This window comes from Carettochelys insculpta, chromosome 24 (assembly GCF_033958435.1).
Source record: "Carettochelys insculpta isolate YL-2023 chromosome 24, ASM3395843v1, whole genome shotgun sequence".
In the NCBI taxonomy this organism is placed as follows: Eukaryota; Metazoa; Chordata; order Testudines; family Carettochelyidae; genus Carettochelys; species Carettochelys insculpta.
Window position 1 is genome coordinate 3,006,884 of NC_134160.1, and position 27,704 is coordinate 3,034,587.

The 27,704-nt window shown below is 39.9% G+C and overlaps 1 protein-coding gene across 3 annotated transcripts in view; it reads right to left on the minus strand.

Moving 5' to 3' along the window:
- AGO3 (argonaute RISC catalytic component 3) overlaps positions 1-27,704 on the minus strand; it is a 67,398-nt gene that overhangs the window by 18,358 nt on the left and 21,336 nt on the right. For all 3 annotated transcript variants that reach the window (XR_012642471.1, XR_012642472.1, XM_074976581.1), the window contains exons 3-16: positions 23,175-23,295; positions 21,709-21,917; positions 20,249-20,385; positions 12,489-12,623; positions 8,704-8,791; positions 8,397-8,544; positions 8,002-8,121; positions 6,175-6,297; positions 5,812-5,945; positions 4,785-4,969; positions 4,346-4,505; positions 2,665-2,755; positions 1,253-1,447; positions 25-159 (exon numbers count right to left, since the gene is read on the minus strand). Coding sequence is in view for 1 of the 3 variants with exons in the window: in XM_074976581.1 (XP_074832682.1) it covers positions 25-159; positions 1,253-1,447; positions 2,665-2,755; positions 4,346-4,505; positions 4,785-4,969; positions 5,812-5,945; positions 6,175-6,297; positions 8,002-8,121; positions 8,397-8,544; positions 8,704-8,791; positions 12,489-12,623; positions 20,249-20,385; positions 21,709-21,917; positions 23,175-23,295 (1,981 nt within the window). In the remaining 2 variants the exon portion in view is untranslated. The remainder of the gene's footprint in view (positions 1-24; positions 160-1,252; positions 1,448-2,664; positions 2,756-4,345; positions 4,506-4,784; positions 4,970-5,811; positions 5,946-6,174; positions 6,298-8,001; positions 8,122-8,396; positions 8,545-8,703; positions 8,792-12,488; positions 12,624-20,248; positions 20,386-21,708; positions 21,918-23,174; positions 23,296-27,704) is intronic.

Here is a 27,704-nt window from a genome sequence, read left to right on the forward strand (position 1 = left end):
ACACTGGAATGGGCTATGGATTACCCTTTCAGTTCTGTCTGCGCAGAACAAACGTGTGTGATGTCGTTTCTGCACAACGATGTATGTTATTCCTGGCTGGTAATCTTTCTCTAGACTGATGCAGGCCTCTCTAATTGCCAGGAGCTCATAATACAACACCTAGAGTACAGAAACAAATTAATTTACTCTTACATTGTACTCTGCACATTGTGTCTAATAAAAAGCATTCTGTAGTTAACACTTGTCTCACGGCTGTTATGCAATATTACTAATTTGTGGTAAGTCAAGAAAATTTATACTCATCCATGGATCTAAATGATCAGCTTCCCTGTGAGAAAACACATTTTTCACCCGTTTGATAAAATTATAATTTCTTTCCTCAGCCCATGATCTGAAGAACTCCAAGGAGTTTCCACTCATTGGGATTCCCTAGTGGGAATTCCACACACTCGTAAGTGTAGCTAACACAGTTTGAACCTCCATCATCTGGACTGCTCTAGTCAGGCAACACCCATGGCTGGACATTGTTGGTGATCCTATGGGAGCACTCAGACACAAACTGGCAGGCTGCGGCTGGGAGCACTGCTGAACTAGAGGGCCAGAGGAAGGGAGAAGATAGCAAGGTAAGGACTGCTCGGAAGAGAGTGGAATCAATGAGGGAAAAGAGCTTCCTTTCCCTCCTCCCAAGGGGCCAGGGGAAAAAGAGGAGCTCACCCCCCTCAACCTCTCCCCTCCATGGTATTGACCTCCCCTGGTCCAAGTTCCATGGTCTGGGACCCATCAGGTCCCAAGGGTGCCAGAGCAGGTAGGTTCAACCTGTACATGATGTGCTACATCTTACTCAGATGTACCTGTGAAAAGTGAAACTACAGGTTGAACTGGCACTGTTGGGACCTGAGTGGTGTCAGATGAAAGAATTTGCTGGACAAGAAGCTGATGTTTTCTAGCACATTACCAACACTTCCAATGCTTACAAGGCTCTTAGAAGACATTGAGAGGTAAATTACAGCTCAATAACAGCACAGAATACTGAGAGCCAGGACTGGTGACTGCAAGCAAACTTTATGTGACCATGGGAAACTTGGCCATACTCATGACAAGTGGTTGTCCAGCTAACTAAAATCATGCCTGATCATGGGAGTTTGCCTGATGAGTTTCAGATTAGAGAGGGTCAACCTATATAACATTTCTCAATTCAAATCTTGCTACTGTTAAAAAAAAAAAAAAAAAAAAACACCCAAGCATAACGAACCTGTCGAAACTGTCCTTCAGAAACCCCATCCCTGTAGAATATGATACGTGTGGGCTTGAATCGCGTTGACTTGTAGAACTGGATGAGCAGTTCTCTTACCATGGAGGCCAAATCTTGGATAATCTCCTGCCGAGGTCTTTGAACTCTCACTGTGGCACAATACCTGCTTGGGTGAGCATCCATACTACCTACAACCTAAGGGGAAAAATGAAAAAGTAAAAAATCCAAGTGAAATTGACACAAAATATTTTAAGGGAAAAGGGAAGAGGTTTTAAATTCGAAGTATTGTTTTACGAAAAGAACAGAATAATCAGATCATTTAAGGAATTCATACAATTGTCAGACGTGGGTTCAGAAATCTTACACCTCTTAAGTGTTTGAAACATGCCTTTTCTAGCCCACCTCCCCAAAAACAGCCTATTTGATATCTGCCTTGGAATCAGTCTTCCTTTTCTGTTGGCAGTACATTTCCTCTTTTATCCTACTTTAGTAGTTCAAGCAAAGTCACCTCCTACTGGCTCATTGCCTCTTCATTAAGTACTCTGAATAGTCCCTGTTCATTCTCTTTTATATGTGCTTTACACACACCGCTCTTGACAGAAAGCAGGTACTTAAAGTCAGACAGTAATGCCTATCCATTAATTCAACAACATATCAGGCAGCAAAGGGCAGCATGAGTACCTAACTGTCTATAAAGATCTCAACTTACAGCCTGCTTGTCCTTCCCAGGCTGAAAAGGACAAAGTTACTGAGGACCTTCCTGCTAACATCAGCCTCTTGAAGCAATCTTTGTTTAAATATAAACACAGCATGTTACATTAATTTAACTATTAGAAGTGCACTTTTTAAAAAATACTTATAATTCAGTTATGTTCTCTTGAAGAACTACTGTTTAATAGTACCACTGACATCATAACACCATCTTCACTAAGTATATGAGAATACTAAAAAGGCATCAATTAGAAATTTTAAGCTGTACTTTTGTCCTTTAAGACAGGGTTTCCCAAACTTTATATAGTTGGGCCCATTTTTTTTTTCCACTATTTTTTTTTTGCAGCCCAAAAACATACATGCATATAAAAAAGGAATAGAAAAATTAATTAATTTTCACTGTTTATTATTTATTCACACTAATAACAGTATGTAGTAATAATTTGTATATTTTCTAAGGACTGGTATTTCTTCCCCCCTCAAGGACCAGTACTGGGCTGCGGACCACATTTTGGGAAACACTGCTTCAAGAGATGCCTGATTTCTGTATGTGGGCAGCTGGAATATGCACAGGGAAATGAAAGCCACCTCAAAAGCCAGTGAGTTAATTTATGAAGTTTGTCTTCTTACACAAGCATCCCTTTTTCTTCTCACGTGTTCGTAACAGATGAAAATTACTAAGCCAATTTCACAGGACTTACAGCAGCAATAGATGGCTTCTTTCCATCCCCAGCAGGTGGATGAGTAACATCTGCTCCCAAGAAGATCACAGGTTGTTGGAACACAGAAGGTCTTTAAAAAAAGTGACAAGTCAACCTAGCACAAACCATTAGCCTACAATTAAACTGCTCAGTCCTGAATTTTGTTTTCTAACTTGCATATGGATATGAGGAAAGACAACATTTCTACCTAATATTCAGAAGACACAGTGTGGTCAGGCATATAATGCTAATAGTTATTCCACAATACATCACTGTTTACTGCTAATGTAACTATATAAAAGAAAAAATGACTCAGTATTAAAAATAATTCCCTACAAAGATGTATCATGATTGCTACCAATCAGGTTGATTACCGGGCAGACACCTAGAGGCCAATCAAGAATGGGGCTCCACTGTACTAGACACTACAATGTACACTAGTACAAGCAGCAAAAAATGTAGGTAGAGTATACTCATTGATCTCAGTGATGTGGCATGAAAAGCAAGATGGTAATGAAACCCATACTCATGGGATTAGAGAACCCTGCGCCACCATTTTACCCTCAGGATACTCCACTTTTTGCAAGACTAAACCTGACTAAGTGGCACTTGGAGTGGAGAACACCAAATTGTCAGTCTCCAGGGTGACTGCAAAGGCCTCTGCTCTTTATAGACTGTCTGTTGTAAGACAGTGAAAATGCATATAGATTAGACAAGTAGTACAATGACGTTAGCCAGCAAGACATCATCAGGAAAAGCTTCTAATCAATGGTGACAAGTATCAGAGGGGTAGCTGTGTTAGTCTGTATCCGCAAGAACAACGAGAAGTCCTGTGGCACTTTATAGACTAACAGATGTATTGGAGCATAAGCTTTTGTGGGCAAAGATGCATCTGGCAAAGTGGGTCTTTGCCCATGAAAGCTTATGCTCCAATACATCTGTTAGTCTATAAGGTGCCACAGGACTTCTCATTGTTTTTCTAATCAATGCAATCTATTAGAACAAAGGTTTCACAAGCAGGGTAGTAACAGATGTGTCACTTGAAACATTTAAAACTGACTGTGACAAAGCACTTGACTATAATAGAGAACCATCAAGTTCATCCTCCTGCTAGTGCATGATGACTTCTTACGCAGTAGCAGAGGTGGAGAAAAACTCTATAGACCATGCTTGACCACTGCTCCCACCTCATGGGACAGCAGAACTTGTCTGTTGTCTGAGCACTGTGATCTTCTCCGAGGAATGTTACCGTATTCTCTCTTTTACCAATGGAATTTTAACTTAAGGCTTCCATTCACTACCTCTAGAAACCCAAAATCTCTTTTTATTCGCTTCTTCTCAAGTAGTGGGTAGTGGCCAAACACCTTACATGGGGATCTGATTTACAACTTCTGATTCAGGGACTAAAAAGCCATTCTGACACCTATCAGGGAGAGCCTCAATATGACCCAAGATTCCATCTACCATTTCAGAGAGGAAGAATCCAAGCGGTCATTACTGAACCAGGATGTGCTGCGAGATGCAATGTTGCAATACCAACAACATTTGCCTTGGTTCCACAGAGAACATAACATTTTGCACTTAGCCCCCTTTCCAAAGGCTAATTTTAGATGTTAAATATCAAACTGAAAACAGATATAAAAGAGTAAATCCCCAAATGGACCCCATTAGAGATGCTTACCGTTGATGGGGTACAAGAATGTTGTTGATTCCTCCTAATTTAACATTAATCTTTAGGCACAGGTTTGAAAGAGTCTGAGGAGATGTTTTTATGACATTCTTGACTTGAACACACTGTGTGGCCATCCCCAACAGCGTATCTCCCACACGTTTCACCTCCGCTGAGAAGCAAGCATTAATTTAAATTGTTTAAATGTGTTAAGATTTTTAAGCCTGTTGAAAATTCAGGCAGAGAACAGAACACAGCCAAAGCCACTATTAGTGAAATTTAAATTCCGTCCCCTCAACTTCCAATTTAAAAGCATGCCTTGACCTGTCTCCCATTCATTATAGCTTACGATAAAGCACCTAGTTTCAGATGATTACTAGCTGAGGACCAAGTACATAAGCTAGAACAGACAGCCCAAAACGTAAATATCCCCCTTACATTGCTCCCTTACCATATACAGGTGTTTTCCCTGGCAGGATGACGATGATAAGCTGAAGCCCTGAATAGGTGTTTTTAAGGTGTCGGAACATTGGCTCCACGCTGTCCGCACCCTGTGCATATTTGCAAAAACATGGCTGGCCTTGGATTGGCATCCCTGCATCCTTGGAAATCTTGCGCAGCTGATCTGTAAACCCCCTTGTGAAATAGAACAGAGTTTACTAAACTTGAACTCCACCATCCATATCTAGCAGCCAACATGGAAGGCAGAATTAAAATGCGTGCTGCTCAAGGGAAGCCCTTTGAGAGCAATGAGGCACAGAGTGCTGATGGGCCCCTTTAGGTGAGCTGTGCTCTGATTATGAAGATAACAGCCTTGAAGTTCCATTCTGAAAGGTTAGTGGCAGCAGACTTTATAAGGTATGCTTTAGACAAACTAGCAATGCCACAGGAAGAGAAGCACTTAACACAGTACCTACGTACTGTTTCTGCTGCCAGGATGGCAGATTCTTCCAAGCTCTGACAGAAGAGGACAAGTAATTTTGTGTTCCAAGACAAATGCCTGAACACTAGGCCAGAATGGGCATTGAATACTGAATACGTCTCAAGTTCAATAGTAGAACTTTGAAGGAGATGGGATGACTGAAAAGAGGGCAAAATGCCTGAACTCCCAAGTTTGGCACCATCAGGACCTGCTGGGTCCCGAACAAGGGGATTTGTCAGACCTGGGGAGGTCCCCTGGCATCAACCCAATTCCAGTCCTGGCCAGTCTTCTACCTCCAGCCCCGACCTAGATGCTGCCTGCTGCAGACCCCCTGCCACAGCTCAAATCCACTGCTGGTGGCTGCAGACTCTGGCCCTAGATGCAGCCCTGCTGCCCAAGTCTCCAGGCCCGGGTGCAACTCTGCAGCTCCAGCCATGGCTCCACTGACATGAAAAGGGCTCCAGACCAGGGTTCTCTTGTCTGGGAACATCAGTGGTCAGCTGCTAGACCAGAGAATCCCAGTTTTTAGAGGTACAACCAATGGGACATGCCTTACTTCAGTATTTCTTCTCTGCATTGTCTCTGTGTCGCAAAGCAAGCAATGGCCCACATTTTGATCTCAACACCAGTGTGAAACTGTTTCCCTCGCATATCCCAGACACCATGGCTTGGGGTTGCCACTGTTCGATTCTATGGAGATAAAAGAAATACACAGATATTAAACTGACCGAAACAGTGAGGAAAAAGCCCACTATTTTTTATTTTAGAACACCACCCCTCACAATCACAAGGCTTGTAACTCAAGTTCTGAGCTGCTGTAATACAAGGGAACTGACTTGTCCCAAAGTTTTCAGGTTTACCTGGAAAATCATCTAAGCTTTATTGTAGACAGACACACAAAAGAAAACAAGATTCTCACCCGTCCTCCATACTGCAACATTGGAGCTGGAAGCACACGCCCTGTCACATGGGCCATCTCATCTCGAACCTTAAACTGAAACTCTTGAACAAATGGATCTGCATCATAATTTGCACTTCTTACCTTGGGAAAGAAGAATCCATGTTACAAAAACTCAGTTTTTAATCTGCATCTACAAAGGAGATCACTAAGAGTTGCACAAAAGTTCTGATAAGGACTTCCTTTCCACTAACAGCAAAAACTAAGAATCATATTAAAAAAAAAAAAAATCCATCCAATCTCATTTATCCAGTCATTGATTGAAGTGTGTTTTGGTTAAACCACTTGCCCCCATGACATGAAATCCTACTCATTCCCTTAAATTACCCAAACACTCATTTACTCAATTGTTGCTGCTGCAAATATTTTGGATAAAAAGTGTATTGTGTTGAAGAATATCTACTATGCATGACAATACTGCTTCAAACCAAATTTTAGGAAGATCTAGTTATCTCCCTGAAGTACAGAAGTAACAAATCATATTTTTACCACCATTCTGTACACTGCTTGCAAGTGCAACATGGAATTTTATTACTATTTAAAGCTATCTAAAATTCAATCTTACTATTAGAATACTATGGTTTTTATTTGTTCCACAATATGCATATTCACAGCAGTCATCAGAACAAATTTTTCCTGCCTTTTCAGCATCTTTCAGAAGACCCTTATTCACATCAAACAAATTCTCATCTGTCAGCTCAAAAACACCTTTTCCAAATAAAAGTCATCCTTTAATTTTTGGTGATATTATCCAAATGAAGCCAGATATTTCCAAAATTTTGTATTTCAATGTTTCCAAACCAAGAAAATGTTACCGTGTTTTTAAAAGGCTGATACAACCAAGCAGAAAGTGAGGGGGAAAAGAACCAAAGGACTATCACATGTTGCTATTTAGGATACGCTGAGGATGCATACTGTCCATGGGTTAGGGTGCTTGCCTGGGACGTGCGAAACACTTTCTGTTTACCACAGGCTTCCTGTGGAACTTAAGCTAGTTACTGTACATTAGCTCCCCCATCTGTAAAACAAGTATATAAAAGTACTTCTCTGCCTCACAGCAGTGTTAATACGATATCAAAAGGTTAATGATTGTGAGGTAGTTAAATAATATGAGAATGGGATGGGTAGATAAGCACCTGAGACAGGTAGGTAATCTATATACATTAATTGTCAGAACATCCCTATATGTCAGTTAACAATTGTCTGTTTTTCAGGCTGTTGATAACTTAAAATTAAGGTCTTGTTCCATCAAACAAAAGCACACACTTAACTATAAGTACCTGAAGTTCCATTTACTTCAGTGGAAGACCTTGGCTGCTTAATGTTAAGCACACGCTTCAATGGTTTGCTGAATCCATTACAAAGTAGCCAGTCTAAGGATCATGACAAGAACACAGGAGTCCCTAACATTTCAGTCTTGAGCTCAGATGAAACCTCTAATCTTTTAATTAGAGCTCTTTAATTAAATTACTTTAGTTAATAAAATCAAGAAGGGTTCCAAATGCTGAAAGAGAGATACCAAGCAGATTCTAGAGGCTACATGAGATGTGATTATGCAACAGGGGGTTGGCCTGAATGCTTGACCTATAATTTCCCATTGAATAGAATATCAAGAAATTATGGGAACAGGAGCTTTCAGGAATTTGTCTGCGAATATAGTCAGAGGCTTTATTAGCAAAGGACAGAGACAGGGTCAGTATACAGAGAAAGCTCATTGCTTTTACGAGTACAATGCAGTTTAGTGAAGATGAAAATGCTCATCCTCTGATATAGAAATTATGAACTAACCAATCTGCTAATTTCCTCTTGTCTATCAGGTGCAGATCTTGCAGTTGCTTTTATCATAGTAGATGTCTGATTGTCTGTTAGCTTCTTGATACATCGCTGGCCTGCCACAATGTTACATACCTTTTGGGGGGGGGGGGGGGGGGAAAAACAAAATTGGTGGATGTAATTTCAGTAACTACATGCACATCATCTCTATATACGTAGCTGATACTGAAATCCATATTTTAAGAAAAGAAAAGACTGACTGATTTAAAATGTGCCACCATCTCTAATAAGACCAAAGCAGAAACAAGAAAAAAGTAACATACACAAATATGCTATACTGCTTATATTGCACAAGACACTCTGCAAAAAGATGCTACTGGACTAAAACACCAATGTATCAAAATCATTACTTCTAGAGGCAGATAAGTGTGTTTCTGCTCCTGTCCCACTTGTAGACAAGGAAGGTGAGGATATTTCAGCTGGAGGTTATACTTTTCTCTGAAGTATTGTGCTACTGTTCTCTCAACTGTCTGGCCATTTTCTAACTGTAAAGGGAAACTGAAAAAAAGATACCACAAGAATTTTAGTCAAAACAGCACTGAAAGTTGAGCTATCAGAATTCTCCAAAATGATAATAAAGTCTCTGTCCCTCCAAGTATTTGATGTTAGGGCAAGCAAGCTGCTGCTTGTTCTCCACTCTGAGCAATGTCTGCTTACGTCTGATGACTGGCAGGTCTCCTTGTTACATTACAAACTCTGTATTTACGTCTCATTGTTCCACAGTGAGTCACTTCAACCTTCAGACCTGTATGAAAGCAACAAGAAAAAACAAATGTCATGCAACAGATACACGTTAAGTGCTTACAAAAGTTTCTTAATAAGAGTACAAGCACAATAGAGTCATGCACTTCTTGAGTGTCAAACAGATAAAGATTTTAAAGTACAGTGTTAGAAACTCAAGTTCTGCATTTAATCCATTTGTTTTCTGGGCTTTCATTTAACAAAGAGTGGAGAAACAGGAGTTTCTTTTAAAAATAAATTCTAGACAGTACATGCAATTCCAGTTGAAGTTGTTACACTAATTTTAAGATAAGTGAGACTAGCTTGATGGAATCTCAAGTCTGGATTCAAAATACAGTCTTCTGTTCTGGGTCCCAAAGGGCAAAACAGTTTTTGCCCACGGTGACCAAAACCAAAGTACCCTAGGACTGTGCAACCATATGTATACCAAGGGGATAAGCAATATAATTTTAAAATTACTTTCCTAAGAGATTTCTCACGCTTACATCCAGTAGTGGTAAGCAGTCTTTTGGCTAACTTGCTTCGTTTTCATTTTAACATTAATATTTTTAAATTCTAGATATTTGGTAGTTTTCTGAACAATCTTGAGAAGCTGAAGTTAAGATCTAGCCCATGCTCTTTAAAGCAAGAGCAGAATCCTGACTCTATATGCTTATCTACTTTTGCATCATATTTACAGGAGTTGATTGCATAGTTAGCATGAATTAATCTGGGTATCATTCCATGGTCGATACAGGGATAGCAGTAGATGTGGCATACCTATACTTTACTAAAGCATTTGATAGTGTCACATGACCTTCTGATAAACAAACTATGGAAATACAACCTAAACAGGGCTTCTGATAGGTGAGTGCTCAAGTGGTTGGATAACCATTCCTAGAGAGTATAGTGATTAATGGTTCATGGCCATGATGGAAGGGCATAAAAAGTGGGGTTCCACAAGGAACAGTTTTGGGAGACTGGTTCTGTTCTACATCTTCACCAGTGATTTAGGTGATGGTATAGAGAATATGCTTATAAAGCATGCGGAAGATTCCAAGCTGCAAGGGGCTGTAAGAGTTTTGGAGGACAGGATTATAATTCAAAATGATATGGACAAACTGGAGAAATGGTTTGAAATAAATAGGATGAAATTTATTAAGAATAAAGGCAAAGTATTCCACTTAGGAAGGAATAATCAGCTGCACACATACAAACTGAAAAATGACTGCCAATGAAGGAGTGCTGCAGAAAGGAATCTAGGGGTCATAGTGGAACACAAGTTAATAAGAGTCAATACCAACACACTATTGCAAAAAAAAAAAAAAAAAAAAACACACTTCATTCTGGGATGTATTAACAGGAATGTTGCAAGCAAGTCAAAAGCAGTAACTCTTCCACTCTACTCTGCACTGATTAGGTCTCATTTGGAGTGTGGTGTCCAGTTCTGGGCATCACATTTAAGGAAAGATGTGAACAAACTCAAAAAAAATCCAGAGAAGAGTAACAAAAATAACTAAAGGTCTAAAAAACACGACTTATAAGGGATCACTGGAAGAACAGAGTTTGTGTAGTCTGGAAAAGAGAAAAGTGAGAGGGGACATAACAGCTTTCAAATATCTAAAAGGGTGTTGCAAGGAGAAGGGAGAAAAATTATTCTCCTTAAGCTCTAACGGCAGAACAAGCAGCAATGGGCTTAAATTGCAGGAAAGGAGGTTTAGGTCTGACATCAGAAAAAACTTTCTAACAGTTAGGGTGGTTAAGCACTGGAATCAATTGCCTAAGGAGGTTGTGGAATCTCCATCATTGGAGATTTTTAAGAGCAGATTAGGTCTGTGTCTACACGTGCCCCAAACTTTGAAATGGCCATGGCCATGCAAATGTTTACTAATGAAGCGCTGAAATGCATATTCAGCGCTTCATTAGCATGCGGGTGGCAGCCGCGCTTCGAAATTGACGCTCCTTGCCGCCGCGCGGCGCGTCCAGATGGGGCTCCTTTGGGAATAAGGGGACTTCGAAGTAGGCGGCGTCCTTTCAAAAAGGAGTCCTGTCTGGACACGCCGCACGGCGGCAAGGAGCATCAATTTCGAAGCGCGGCTGCCGCCCGCGTGCTAATGAAGCGCTGAATATGCATTTCAGCGCTTCATTAGTAAACTTCGAAATGGCCATTTGCATGGCCATTTCGAAGTTTGGGGCACGTGTAGACACAGCCTAGATGAACACCTGTCAGGGCTGGTCTAGATGGTGCCTCGTCCTGCCACGAGTGCAGGGGCTAGACATGACTTCTCAAGGTTCTTTCCAGTTCTAATATTCTATGGTATCCAGCTGGGAAATTCACAGAAATCTCATTGGAATTCTAGTAAGTATATGGTAATCCAAGTTATCAGTAAAAAAGTTAATACAAAGATGATATTTACATATGATACCGTGATGGCCATGTCATAGGATGGGACATGAAAAATGGATGAGGCAGCATTATGGGCTGGGACTCGTGAGACCTGGGCTTTATTCCCAGCGATCTACTTTAACACTGGGAGAGTCACATCACCTGTTGAACTTTTTTTCCTCTGAACCTTCTGTTATTTTGACTGAATGCTCTTTATGGCAGGGACTGTTTCTTACTACATATATACGCACAATGCTTAGCACAGTAGTGCTCTGATCTTTGTGGGACCCCTAAGTGTTGCTATAATACAAATACATATTAACAACCAAGGTTAATTTACCTTGCAGTGTTTTCTTATAGTGGCTATTTCTATTAGAATGACTGAGATGTGTTGGTGAAGTAGAGTGACAGCTGCTCACTGTACAGTTAGACATGCTGCATTCTGACTGATTTAAAACAGAAAGATTTGTTTGAGCCAGTTACATAATAATTTATCCATAAAAAGGTACGGTTTTAAAAGAATTTATTGATTTTACAACGACAGGGGTCTGATTGGTTGTACCTCACCCTCTTCTACAGAATGGTTCTTATATTAAACAAACAGTCGCAACAAGTGACCGGGGGTGGGGGGTGGGGGAGAAACAAAAAACAAAAACAAAAACAAAAACAGGGAAGACTGCTCAAGCCCTCCTAACAAGGTCTTACCCATGCTGCAAATTATTCTATACCTTGGAATGCAAAGAAACATGAAAGCAGACACCAAAGCAGTGTACATAATAAAACTACTCAAATGAGTACCACCTAATTTAATTGTTTAAGACAGAATTCCCACCTCCAACCAGCTTATTGTTGGCAAATACCATTGAGAGCTATTCCTGTGGAGTCACAACTGATTTAAAGTCATAGTAATAAAATACTGTCATTTAACTACTCCAGCTTTGAAAGCCTATATATTTGCTTTGTTTCTGCATTTAAATAGCAGCAGGAGTATGGGTACCACACTCCTGACATTATCTCCGAAATAAGAGTCAGCCATCCAGCAATGTGATTGCTTTGGTACTTTCATTATGATAAGCAATTTTACTATTTTACCTTTTAAAATGTCAGAGTATCTAGCATTCCATCTTTGTTGGGCTTTGCAGATAGCTTAAAGATCCATGAATCTTCATGTATTAATTTTGGATCAAAAGAATGTAAATATGGCAATTATTTTGGGTACACTTTAGACTCATGTTGCATTAATTCACAAAATTTCAGTTAATGTGTCTGTCATAACCAGTCTAAGCACATTAGACACAATCTTTTCCATATTGATTAGCATTAACTTTCTACTCACCCTTTATCTCTTTGGTGAATTTTACCCGATGAGAATCAGTCAGAGGTCTCGGTTGTTCATCAATGTTATGAATGTCGAGAACTTCACACATGAACTGAATTACAGGTTGTGCTTTGTAGAAGGCAGTGGCAGAAACTAGAGAGAAGAAAAGAAAAATATGAAGGAAGCAAAAAAGTCATCTTGGGAAGCCAAAGAATCAAGCAAACGGTCTGATTTTTAGCTCCAAGGGAGCTCCAAGTGTATGCTTTGCAGAACTGTTTCTTCAAAACATCCTAGAATGTTTTGTGACAGCTGTGCAAGGCACAGGAAAAAAAATGATTAAAAAAATTTTAAAATTCATAGAATACTAAATTTCTCATTTAGAAGTAGCAGTTAAAATTAAAACTCATCACAAAACATACTTTACATACACTTACAGTCTCATAAAAACAATTAATAGCTCCAGTCTGTCCAGCATAACCATTAGCTCTTGCTTTTTCAAAGTTCTAGGTTTTCAATTTCTGGTTCTCAGCAGACTAAAAAGTAATATGTGCAAAGAAAAAGAAACACAAGGATGATAGGATTGCTTTTGTGCTGTGCTTATGGGGTGACGGTCCTGCGTCAACCACAGCAGAGGAGTTAGTTAAGACATTGTCTAAAGACAGACAGAGACAATATATAGGAAAGGATAGAAAACAGTGGAGTGGACCAGAAAGAAAAAGAGAAGACATTATTCAGCGTGCACACACAGCTTCCTATATTCCTCCACCCTTCTGCCACAGAAAAATGGTCATGACTTCTGGGTGTAAGAGACACCTTAGCTGGGAATATTCTAAAGAAACTCATCCCCTGGGTTAAAAAGGAAAATGTGTCAACTGTAAGCAGTGCAAGATGAAAATGCGGGGCCTACTTGCAAGAATGAAACATCATAAGGAAAACTGCATATTGGGAGAAAATGTGGATGACGATGCAGCTATGGCTGAATGGATCAAACTGGTTAGTAACTTAAATAATTCACTTTGCAATGCATCATCTTTCAAGAATCTCTCTTCGCCTTTCAGTATGGCTATGGTCTGAAGAAGTGGGTCTGTCCCACAAAAGCTCACCTAGTAAATTATTTTGCTAGTCTTTAAAGTGCTACTTGACTGCTTTTTGTTTTGATAGCATATAGACTAGCACGGCTCCCTCTGTTACTTTTCAGTATAAGTGTAATTTGACAAATTCCCAAGTTGTTTTCTATGTTGGATATTGCTAGAAAAAAGTGTAGTTTAGCTATTCCTTATGGCTTGTTCAATAAGTTAACTAGGTTTAGAAACTATTACCCAAGTATACAGTACAGAAAGCTGCAGTAAAAGAAACCTAGAGTTGCCAGGTACCACTGTCTTTTTTATTTTATATTATGTAATACATGCCCCTTATTTTGCAACATCATGGCCAGAGACCATTTCAGCATATTTCAGCTTTTCCATATATAAGCATAACTCAACTTCTCCAAAGCAACCCAGTTCTATACTCATTTTCTCAAAAAAACAGAAGTGCCAGTGAGTTTAATAGGGCTTACTGCAAAATAAAGTGTACTCCAAGCAGTCAAACCTTAGCTTTTTAGATTTGAAAGATGTCCCATATACAGAGGGTGCTTAAGTAATTGTTGGTGTTTCAAATTATAACGTCCTTCCTTCTGACTCAGTTTGGAGACAAAAATCTAAAGACAATATGTAAGGACATGACTCTGCTGAAGATGTTGTCTTTTGGCTAAAATTGTAAAAGCAGGGTCATGATCAATCAACAGCTCCATGAAGGTGCAAACGCAGTTTGAGAGTAAGTGTGTTGTGACCTAATCAAATTCCAATTAGGATAAATGGTTTCTATGTTCTTAAATGCCATTTAGACTATATAAGTTTTTCCTAAATTCCTTGTCCTAACTTGTGGTATTCAGATTGTGTATACAATAAGAAATATTTTAGTACATGAAGCAATAGGAATATGAGTCTTGCTATCTGATAAAAGACTTATAACATCAGACCTCATATGAGATCAGCAATTACATGGATTACTGAATTCTCTCCTCACCATGCAGAAGACTTCTAAATTCTATTTAAACCAAGTGAACATTTCTCTCTCAGTCTTGGTTCTTATCTAATAGAATAGCCAGAAGCAGCAGCTAGCAGGTATCTTGGACAGGAAATGCTACAGATGTGAAAAAGTGGGTCTATCCCATTAAAGCTCATCACCTAATAAATTATTTTGTTAGTCCTTGAAGTCCTACATGACTGCTGGTTTGTTTTGTCGGGTACCTTGGGATTGTGGCATTTCAGAAACAGTTTTCTGTTAACCCACTTTTCCTCATCTTCCATCTGTCTACCACATCAGCAGCTCATTTTTGAGTTGATGAACTCTGCTGCCACAGGCACCTGAATTTGTCATTAGTTAGGATGCAAAAGATTTCAACAAGTTAGTGGCACAAACAAGTCCACTGGAATTGCCAAAAAGTTTGGGATCTGCTGCTGCTAAGAGGCAGATTATCAAAAAAGGAAGTATCAAGCCTGACAACCACTTTTAACAGGTGATTAACAGTTTTCATTAAAAGATTGCATGTTGAATAGTGACAGAGAGATAGCCATGTTAGTCTGTAGTCTATCAAAACAAAAGCAGTCAATGTGTGCAATCTGTCTGGAATAAAATGTATTTGTATACACATTTCCACTTTCTCAAATACTTTTCCAGTGTAGGTTTAGTTTTGGTGAAAAGTCTTCAACTGACAGTACCTGGAGGTGGAATTCCTAAAGTTCGTCCCTCAAATTGGTGGTGTGCCAATGAGCTCACTGCATGTGCAGCAGCCATGAACACTTCTCCCATACTGTCAAACCAGTGTGCCAGAATTCTGACCTGACAAGACAACCTTTAGGCATGCAACAGTATTTCTACGTGCCGTCCACAGCCTATAAAATACCATCTAAGGTGACTTGTGATCAACACCTGTGCTACGCTAGCTAAGGCGACTCAAAATGTCCTATAAACCAACAAAAGTCTGTCCAGTTCAGTACTACAAAGGTATGAGAGAGCAGCAATGTCCTAATGCTATATTCTGTCCCTTAGTAATCTTGAGGAGATAAGGCAAAATGCTTTTAAAGTAGATATCTAACTAAAACTAAAAATGCAACCTATGGAGCAGCAACCCAAAAGGAAAATCTTGTTCTAATTGGTTAACAGTGACAGCACTCATCAGACATTACTAATCATGTTCACTGTGGTAGTGCCTAAGGGCTAACCAAGAACAGGACCTCATAGTGCTAGGCACTGTACAATCACTGAGCAGAAGATGGTCCCTGGCCCTAAATAAACTAGGCAGACAAGAGGTATGGAAAGAGGTAGAATACATAACCAGAGGGAACTATAGGATAGCAGGACATGTTCTTAGTTCCAAGGATTTTTTTGGTGGCCTAATTTTGAAATATTCCCATATCCATTACTTTCCTCATGTTGTTCACTATTGTCACCTAGTGCAAATTTCCAAACACAAAGGAAATTCAAAATCTCCTTATTAGTTTGCAGTGAAAGGAGCTATTGACAACTTGATAATACAACTATTTTGTGGTCTCCACAGTTGTGCCCCAGGGGTCTCCAGAAGGGACAGGGCCCACCCCCTGACAGTGGCCTCAGATAAACAACAAGATGGTACATTCAGGACACCAGGGAGAGGCCTTTGTTTTCCCACACTACCCAATTACAACCCAGCACTAACAGCCACCTTTGAGAAATGCTATACTAGGGTGTAAGTGGTTTTTTCTATAATAGCCTCATTCAATGCATGGAAAATTTTACCACAAATGGTCGACGTCTGGCAATGTTATAAACAACTGAAAATACAGACATAGATGGGGGGAAAAATATCAGGTGATCTTAACTTCAGATGCTTAGCTCAGTACACACCTTCGTTCAACTGAGACCCCATATATGAAAAGACAAAGCAGTACACTGAAGTCTTTAAAAAGCAAAAAATACCATTAAATAGTTAAGTAGTAGTTTTAAAGTTCCCAGGCCTCATAATAAAAAAATAAGAGTCTCCCATGCAAATACAACAAAATTCTTCAGATATGCGTCAGTTCAGTAGGCCGCCAACTTTGTATGACGCACTCTAGCCGACACCTACAGATGTCAATTAACTGAATGAGCACAAATAACTTCCGCCCCCAACAACTGGGGATCTGTGGTTCATCTCTATGGTAACAAAATTTGTGAAACTGATAGGAACAGATATTTTACAGCAAACCTTGTATAAGGTAAGTGATCAAAATAAAACACCAATAATTTTATTGTTGTTTTAATCTTTAGTCTAAAACCAAATAAGAAAAGTCATTTTCTCATAATTTGGGGTTCAAAAAAAAAAAAAAACAAAACCCACGTGGTTTCTATTTAGAAACTTCATTTTAATGTGACAGCCTGTTGTACATCAATTGCACATATTCACTAGACTTGAATAACTTTTATCAAGAGGATAAGAACAAACATCCTGGCTTTAAAAAAAAAAAAACAAAAAAACTTTATTTCACACTGATGAGGAAAGCTTATTTACAAAAAGCACCACAAGGTAAGACTAGTGTCAGTGCATATTAAGACTATTTTTGCTGAAAAGCGAAAACAAAAAAAATCCCAACCAACTAGTTTTTCCCTCTACAGGCAGCATGAATTCTGCTGACAATTTACATGTAATGGTGCAAAACAAATAATTTGATTTTCATTCCTGCTTTTCAAACACTTGTCACATCAGAACTAACTGCTTAAAAAGGTACAGTTTTAGTTGGGTAAACTGCATTTACAAAGAACTACCCCTTCTTCTTATAAAAATAAATACAACCATACAACAGAAGAGAAAAGGGTCAATTTTTTATAGCTCATTTTCCAAGAAGTTCAGTACAGAATTGTAGGACTAGAAACAATCTTGAGAGGTCATCTAAATAGTTGCCTGCTCTCAACGCAGGATTAAGTATTAGTTAGACCGTCTATGACAGGTGCATGTGTAACCCACTCTCAAAAATATTAAACAATGGAGTTGCCCCAACTTCCCTAAGCACTGGAATGAATTGCCTAACAACCCAGACAGCAAGGAAGTCCAACCCAAACCGGAAGTTACTCAGCTTGTGCAGTAATGATGCTTCTTCAGGAGGCGTGTCCCCGTGGGTGCTCCACTCTGGGTGGTGTTGTGTCCTTGCACTGGCACTTGAAGATTCTTCTATAGCCGTGGTTTCCCTTGCTGCACATGCGCAGCAGCACCTCATGTATCTGGCACACCCATGGTGTGGGCTCCTCCGTTCCTTCTCTGTCTACCCTAGCAAACAGCAGGACGTTCCAAGGCAGGGGAAGGGAGGAAAGGAAGTGGAGCACCCATGGGGACACACATCTCGAAGAACCACTGTTACTGCACAAGGCGAGTAACTACTTCTTCGAGTAGCATCTGTGTGGATGCTCCACTCTGGGTGACTATAAAACTGTAGTTGCATTTTGGAGGTGGGTCTGCAGCCCAGTTACAATTACTGTCAACAGAACTGCTTGTCCCACTCAAATGAAGGAAGCAATGGAAGACGAGGGAGAGTAGTGCTGTGCAGACATGTTGCTGGAAGACCACATCACCATCTTGCATGTCTGTAAGTGGTATGTTCTTGAGAAAGACAGTAATGGAGGACACAGCCTGGGTAGAATGGAAAGAGACACCACCTGGAAGCTCCCTTCAGTGAAGTTTGCAACAAGTGTGAAAACAGGTGGATATCCACTTGAACAGCCATTGAGATGAAATGGGTAGACCCTTGGACTGCTCCGTGAAGGACAGGGAAGAGTCTAGGAGACTTCAACTAAAGCCTCATGGTCGACATACAAGGCTGATGCCCACCAAACATCCAGTGTGCCACGCCGCACGCGCAAGATCAGAGTACGGCTTTGGGAAAAATACAAGTAAGTGGATAGGTTCATTGATGTGAAATGGAGAGGGAACCTTAGAATGAGAGTGAAGAGTAATTTTGTCCTAGGTAAACACAGTATAATGAGGTTCAGCCACGAGAGCAAAAAGCTCCCAACCCTCTGGCCGAAGTGATGGCAACTGGGAAAAAAAAAAAAAAAAAACGCAACAAGGAGTCCTGATGTACCTTATAGACTAACAAATGTACGAGCATAAGCTTTCATGGGCAAAGACCCACTTTGTCACCTCCACCTGACGAAGTGGGTCTGTGCCCACAAAAGCTTATGCTCGTACATTTCTGTTAGTCTATAAGGTACATCAGGACCCCTTGTTGCTTTTGCAGATCCAGACTAACACGGCTACCCCTCCGATACAAAGAAGAGAGAGAGACCGACCTTCATCAATAGAAGGAGCCAGGAACATGTTGCCAGAGGTTCACAGGACGGTTACATGGAGGTACACAAATACATGGTTACAGTCCTAAATAGGGACTGGCGGATGTACTGATGGGAAGGTGTTTTGCAGACACATCATAAACACGTTTGGCAATAGGATAGGAAAGAGGAGAAATCCCATGCTCTGCTTTGTTGAATGCCCAGGCATGCACCCAGACAATACTGCAGACTGGGCCTGATTCATGCAGATGCAGCAGGTAGTTGAGGACGACAGAAAAGGGTGCGGTGTAAGGAGGCATAGGATGGCTAGTGCCCAACCATTGAGAGAACCATGTCCACTTGCAGAGGTAGGACTTGCGTGTGGACTCCCGCCTGCTGTTAATGAGAACCCAATTTACCTCCTCAGAGCATGCAATTTTGGCATTCTGGAACCAGGAAGGAGCCACATATGGAGATGCAGCCTGAACACATCGAGGTGAAGGGTGCGGCTGAAGTCCTGAGACAGAAGGTCACAACACGGGGGAAAGGGATACAGAGTCACCACTAACATCCAGTGCACGTAAGGATATCAAGTTTGTCTTGGCCATGCTGGGGCTTTCAGGATGAGGCAAGCCAGCTCCAGTCTGACCTTGACCAGAAGCTTGAGAATCAAGGGAAGGGGTAGAAACACATCCCACTTGATGGAGAAGGCGTCCCCGAGAGAGTTGCACCCCAAACCCACTCTGGAGCAATACTGGTGACACCTTTGTGTTGACTTGGGTTGCAAACAGGTCTTTGCACAGCTGGCCCAAGAGCTGGAACAGGTGTTTGAAAGCCACCTTGATGATTTCCCATTTGTGGTGGTCGCTAAACAAGGTACTGAGGGCATCCACAGTCACATTCAGCACTCCAGGGAAACATGTGGCCACTGAAGTGACATGATTCTTGAGACATCAAGTCCACAGTTTTATGGCCTTTGCACTTAGGGACAGGGCTGAACCCTGCCCTGACAGTTGATATAATACGTGCAGGTGGTGTTGTCTGGGAGGATGCTGATCATCCTGTGCACAAGGCATCGCTGGAAATGACGACAAGCTGAGTGAACGACTCTGAGTTTTAAGAGGTTTATGTGGAGCGCTTGCTCAGTGAAATAAATATATAAAATTAATATTGTGTCTTTTTCTAGAGTATGTGCAAGAACACTTGAAATTAGCATTAAGCTTAATTTCTTAATTTATAGCAGAGAGAAAAGTTAAATTTGGGAGCTGATAGATTTCCACAATTAAATCCTTTTCTTCCACAAGCTTTGAATAACTATTTCCACAAAAATTTACTATTCTATAAGGAAACTCAGATCTGCACAAATCAACTAGCTGAATAACAGACATTTTTATTCTTATAAGGTAACTTCCTTCATTCCAGACTTATAGTATAGTACACACAAATCATTTACTTACCGTCAATATTAAGCATCATTTTCCACATGGCAGGCCGAACAGACTGATGGAATCCAAACCATACTTCCCTGCCCCCTCCCAAAGGGTGATCATAGCCTTCTGGAGCTGAGAAAAATGATCGGCCTACTGGGGTATACCTATTAAAAAAAAGAATAGTTATTTGCACATGCTACTGCCTTACAGAAGAGTACAGAACAAAGATTAGTATTCCACTGCATAATAAGTTATTGTATGAAGATTAATTGCAAAATGACAAGATAGAGTATGACTCTGAGACCAAACTGGCATTATGCTGTATGTTGCTGTTTCTAGTGTTGTATTTTTAATTTTAGTCAAAGCAAGCACTGCAATTTATTAACATGACAGCTATTTTTGATTTTTGGAGCAAATTAAAAACTACACATTAAAGATCTGAAAGGATGATTTAATTTCAGCGAAGCACAATCCTGACTGAAGCACACATGCGTCCACACAGTAGTGTTTGGCATATGCTGGATCCAGTCTTTCAGATATCATTTTGGGCTAGCATGAAGGTGGGTATGTTTTAGCAAACTGATGCATTTTTAGTAGGGTTCACTAAGTCATCTGCTATTGAACAAAACTTGCTGTAAGCAAATCACTGAGAAAGTTATGATGGATTTTAGGATGAACAATAGTCATGCAACAACATCCCAGAATATAACCAGACTGGATGATACTGATGTAAGGTAGCTTTCATGTTGCTTTAGGTTTTTAGTTCCATAAACCAACAAGATCATTTTGGAAAGTTACAGGTGGATTTCAGCAATGTACTTCATTTCATCCTGTGTAAGAGAAAACTGATCTGGTCCCTCAAAGCAATACTCAAACTTTATCAGATAAATCAACTTCCAGTACTTGAATCAAGCAAAATGTATGTCCAAATGAGACTGACCTCCTTTGAAATTTCAGAATTTTATGAGGTAAAAAGCTACTGTTAAAGAAAAACAATCTCAACTGATTTATCCAAGATGTGAGGCTGCAGCTCTGTGAAATACCTATAAATTGAAGAGGCACATGCTTTCAGATAAGAAACATCACAACTTATGCAGAGCCATTGCTAAACTGGTGTACAGTAAAGAAGCAGTGCAGCAGTATATTACAATCCTTATTGTTTCAGATTTCTTAAATTTCAAGATCCATAACAACAAGCATCCCACAGTTCTTGGGGAGAAGATATTGTCTTGAATAATCCACTATAGAAAGTCCCGATATTATCTGTTCCAGACCTGATTCTCCTGCACATTCATGATGTTATCTTCAACTGACTCAGACCAGAAATCTCCCAAGCCTACCAGTAAGATGGATTGCATGTAGGGAATGGCTTAGTCAATTTCCATCCTATGTTTGAGTAAAAATAGGAATGTGCGTCACCCCAAAGTTTAAAAAAGGCTAATGGGACTGCGGGGGGGAAGAGAGAGAATGAAGATTAGAGAACCTACTTCATAGAGGGCAGGTGTCGTAGCACCACATCGACAGCATGAACAGGGTTGGTGCTGATTGGTTTATCTAATTCCAGAGGCTCAGGCAAGGTCCTTCCTGTCAAAACTTCATGCAGCAAGTGCCAGCTCACCCGTGAAACAAATTTTATTGAAACCTTGAAGGGACGATCTTTTCCACCTTCTCCTGGTAACGTTACATCCAAATCTACCTGTTGAAGGAAATGGAGGAGCAGAACAGAAGAGTACTTTAAAGCAAACTGGATACAAGCAGAAGTCTTGACTGTAAATGGCAGTGTTTTCTCTGTGAGACGGTTAGCCTATATTCATCCTACCTACTCACAATATGAAGTCAAAACTGGGGAGAATGAATAATTTGTCAGGGACGGTAAAGCAGAAGAGGAGATCTGAAATGGGGGGGGAAGAACCATATTAAGTGGGTGAAGGATGGGTTAAAAATGATGATGACGTTTTTCAGTAGCTCTTGGATTTAGCCTATAAAATAAAGAGATCATGATCCTGTCAACACAATGTTTTGAGTACGTAAGCAACTGCTCAAAGAGAGCAGCTCTCTCACTATGCCAGCATAGCTATCATGCTCGGAAGTACTATTTCCCTGCCCCCCAAAGGGATGGGAAGGAGGAGGAGAGAAAAGTTTTTAAACTATGCTACCACAGCTACAAACATGCTGTAGATGCTTTTTGCCCCAGCAGATCACATCACTATTTCTGAACATGGGTTATGACATCTGGTAGAACATACGATTAAACACAGAATCAAAAATGATAACAAGCCAAAGTTTTGGATTTGGCCGAGACACGATAAACCAGGGAAATTTGTGATTCCCAAAAAATTTATATTAATTCTGCTAGAAAACTCTGCTGTTAAGAATAACTTGGGCTTTGGTTTACAAAAGGAAAAAAAACCAACAGCTTCTGGCTGTGTACTCTGTCTTTACTAAGTAATCCAGGTGTTCATGTTTTGTCAGTCTAGCCCCAAAGTATGAACTCATTAGCTTAAAAGAATTTTAACTCAAAAGCCCGTTTGTGACTGTTTAATACTGCTAATAACAACAACATTAAGAAGTGTTCAAATCACAAGTATCAGTGCGAAAACATCACACATACTTAGATAAGATACGTGGTCTTAAAAGCAAGTACCATAGAAGTTTAGAGGAACTGTAGTTTATTTTTGCCGTAGTACTTCACAGTCAGTGAATTTACTATAAGCTATATGGTTTAAAACAGAGATCTCAATACAGAAAAATATTGAATACCATTAATTATTTATTGGGAAGATGGTAAAGATATATTTTCTGTGTATTATGAGATATTTTTGAATCACAAAGCTGTATGTTTGGGGGGTTCTTATTGCATTTAAGATACCCTAGTGTATTTTCAACATTTCTTAAATCAGAAAGATATTCTTGCTTTTCTGACAGGCTGTAACAAAAAGGTAACATGTCCTACCCCGGTGGTTGCTACAGGGAGTGGATTGGCTGTATAAAGGCTTCTCTTCCCATCATAAACTGGTCTACGGTCCCCAAATATTGTCACTTTAAAATGCTGCACCATGGAGTCCACCACCTCCCTAAAAAGAAAAACACAGTCATGAAAGCTCTGTATTACTTCAAATTGCCATCATTTTTTATACATCTTCCTCAAGCGGTTTCTGGTAAATTTATTTGAAGCAAAGTATGGAATATCAAGAGAGGATTCATTAAAGTAGTTCAAGAAATTCAGCCAAAATGCTGAATGAAATGCTGAAGGATGTGCCATACAGCCAGCAACACAGTTGCTGAAGAAAAATTTGTGTTACCATAGTACCCCAATGCCTCAAACAGAAATGGATATCCCAATGTACTATAACTTGGGAGCAGCTTACCGTCAAGCACAAAAACTTGAACCACAGAAAATGTACATGTTTAACTTGACAGCTGATGGTTATGCTCACTCATGAAAACCATACTTTTTGAATGTTACATTTTAATCTGCAAAAATGAGTTGGTTAATTGTCTACACCAGTCTACTTACTATTACAAATAACCAAGAACACTGGCCTTTTTTAAATCCTGAAATTTTTTTTTTTTTAAAATCACTACACTTGAATCCCACACAAAGCCAAGATTACAAAAAAACACCATGAATATGATTAGAGTTTATTTTGACTTGCTTTACCAACAGGTAAGATTACCAAGTAAAACACCAATAGATTAATACAGCCACGGAATACTATAAGAAAGCCACCAGCAGAACTCCTATGCTGTTTTCATCCCTTACACAAGTTGTAGTAGATTCAAGTAAATACCTAAGTAGCCCAGAGGACTTTCCCTCTTCTGCAATCCACCTGACTAGAGTTAGCATTAAATATTACAAAAAATTCATTACTGGGAAGAAAAAAAAATTACTTTCTCAGTGGCCTTGCAGCTGCTTCTCGCTCTGCTAAGAATCAGGATTTTTGTTAGCTGTAGCATACTAAGGGCTTGTCTACACATGTCCCCAACTTCAAAGGGGTCACGGTAATCAGGGTGATGTGCAATTACTAAGATTTTGAACACGCGGCACTTCATTAGGCTAATTCTCCCCCGTGGCAACTTCAAAGTGCCAGCATGCACGTAGCCACGGACACTAGGGCACACTTCCAAATAGGGTGGGCACTTTGAAGTGCCTGCGGCCACACACATGCCAGCACTTCCAAGTCTGAAGCTTCAAAATTGCTGGGGGGGGAATTAGCCTAATAAAATGCTGCATGTTAACCGCAACACTTCATTAATAATCTCCCGTCTCACTGATTACCATGCCCCCTATGAAATTGGGGGCAAGTGTAGACCAAGCCTAAGTGTCCCCATTCTTTAAATACAATAAGGGGAGAAAACATTTAATTTGTATTTTTGCTCTTAAATAGAAGTTTTACTTATGTGACCCTTCCTGAATGCATAACGCTAATTCAAAGTATTTCTGCAAAATGACAAACACTTTGCTTCCCATTTTAAGTCAAATTAATAACAGCAGTTAAATTTCCCAAGGCAATATTTTCAAGGCCAAGAAATAAAATTAAAATGTTTCTCGCTCTGCAATCCTCTTCATTTTGTGAGTTTTGTAACAGACTCAAATCTTTCATAAAATTAGGAAGTGTGCATGCCAGTGCAGCATAACAAGACGTTACAGCATTCTATTACTAATGATTCTTCTTGCACGCCAAATACCTCAAGTGAAAACTCCCCACACTTCAATGCACACCATTTCACCCCAGTATGTCCAGCATACATCCATCATGAACTATAAAACACACAATGTTTCAATAAATTCCAATTTGCAATCTGAGGCAAGAGCTGAATGTGAACCATAAATGAGGTAGGGAGAAGTAGGCAAAAAAGAGGAAGCCAGCTTCTTTACCCACAGAGCTATGCCTCACTTAACAGTTTCTAACTGCAACTTTACTCCACTGATCTTATCTGTTCTTAGCTCTTCTACACCAGCACAGATTAACTCAATAGTGAAGACCATTAAGGAAGAATACAGCCAGAGAAGAGAAACAGACACTACAGTTTATATTCTCTCATTCAAAGTACTGAGTCAGCCTGCATGAGACCAGGAACACAATTTCCAAAGAGAGGTCTTAAATAGAAAAGGCATTCTGGGGTTGTATTAGCTCACACGTAGTGTAAGCTGTAAGAGCCAATCTTCCCATCCAGTCAGCAGAACATTCTCCGGCCAGCCACTCATTTGTTCAGCAGACACTCTGCCCCTTTATTGGACTCATTACTCCAACCTGCAGCAGTTAACTTATATTAAAGATTTCGACAATTATGTTTTTAATTAGTACCTGCCACATTTACTCTTTTTAAACCACACAAACACAGCTGCTAACATTTTTAAACAGACAGCAAGTTTAGTGTCAAGTACTGTAACCAAAGCTACTAATCACATGCAGGATTTCAAGAGAATTACTAGTTTTCATGCTGTCATTTGCAGTAGGAATCACAGTAATGATTATGAAATTAAAAAATATAACTTTGTTACTCTTTCAAATATGACTATAGTTGAACTTGACAATAAGAGGTATCTTCACAGTCAAATTTGCTGCATGTATGTACTCATGTCACACATGCTCACTTTATTACTTTTTTAAGCCAATGCAACTGAAGCAATCTGAGTTTCTTCTTTTTAGCGTGGTCTCCTTTAGTAACGTATACTTTCAATGCTTGGCGAGAGCTTCAATTACTCTTATTGTTTATACAAAATAGTTCGGTGCTATCATTTTTAAACAAGTGTCAGGCTATGATAGAGATTTTCAGACTATTTAGTTTGACTATCTAACGTATTTCTTTGTGACTATGGGTTTTAGCCGCTTGTAACTTTCACCATTCAGGCCAAAATCTTTTATACTGGGTACCCTTCAAGTACTCTTTTGGAAAATTTTGGCCGCATTGGTTACATTAACAATTCTGAGGCCCTTTCTTTGAAATTTTCTAGCTTTTGTGCAGGGATCCGACGTTTGCCCAGGGGATAGCTGTTGTGTCAGGAATATGCATTTTGCTGTCTCAGTAAAAATCCACTGAAATTTGACCTTCATTCATACTGTGATTTTTTCCCCCTGCCCATTGGCAGTAGAGACATCCTAGATCCGAACAGCTAAAATCCTCACAGGTTATCCTGACTGAGTCTACTCAAGCCTCTCATAGCTCTTAGTGTTGATGAGATGCCATGTGCCATGCCTACATGGCTATACCAGCACATGGCTATAACATCTCTACTTTGATACTATTTCCCAATTGTTTAATTCAATTCTTGTGTGATACGCAGCCTTTTTAAAAACTTCCCACTTTTTAAAGTGAAATAATTAACTGGACACAAAGATAGCTTCTGCAATCTCTGATGTGGTTCTCGCCACAGACTTCACCGCTTACATGATTGCAATTGAAAGTGACGTTTCCCAAAAGCCATTGTTTCGTTGGGTACTTTCCTCAAGATCAGATCAGTATGGCTACAGTTACACTACAGCACCCTGACAACAGAAGTCACTGTCGGGATAGTTTTCCCAACAAAACTAATGTAGCCAGAGTGCGGCCACACACAAAAGCCAAGCGGGAGAGTGCTCCGCTCTGTCAACAAAGCACCTGGACCGCTTGGCTGCTCTTTTGACAAAACAGGCACTCTGAAGCATAGCAGACAGGGCTGCCCATTGTTCTGAACACCTTCTCTGTCAAGAAAAGGCTGTCTCCAGAGCAGCCACGCAGATTTTTTGTTGACAAATCTGTCAACAGTAGCATTATGCCTCAACACTTTAAGGAAGAACGCTGCTGGCGGAAGTGCTGTGTTCTGTGCAGATACTGTCAACAAAATGCATTTTGTAGGTACACGCTCCATGAGTTTTGACAACAAAACCAGGGTTTTATTGGCAAAACTTGCTAGTGTAACTGTAGCCTATGATAAATAATGAAAACTTTGCATGGCAGAGCCTCTCATTTACAGCTTTTATCCAAGTGGCAGTTTACTGAATCTTGTATTTTAGCCAGCTCGATCCAATAAAATATATTATCTCATCCCTCTTGTTGTGCTCATATCTTGGGACCAACACATTTACAATAACACTACAAAGCAGTAAAATATTCATCTGAAACATCCTGACAATCAGGATTATGAGAACCTCAGATCAAAGCAGGAAGAGGGATAGATTTGCAGAATCTACAAGTTATCTATAGTAGATATCTGAAAGCCAGCACAGAACCTGAAGGAAATCATGAGTTTTTTGTTGTTGTTTTTTTTAAATTATGTCTGTCAGGACTGCAGAAATTAGTCTTTTACTTCATTATTGTGTAAACCACCCTACTTGCCAACTGGCAAATGCACTGCATGGGACACCAAGAAAAGTGACTCTCTCTTTCCATCAAAGCTGTTCAATTCAGAGGAAGCAGACAGGAAACATGAAAGTTATTCATCTTCCTTACAAGTCATTATAAAATGATTCATCTTTTCTATTGGCACAATTGGACCAAT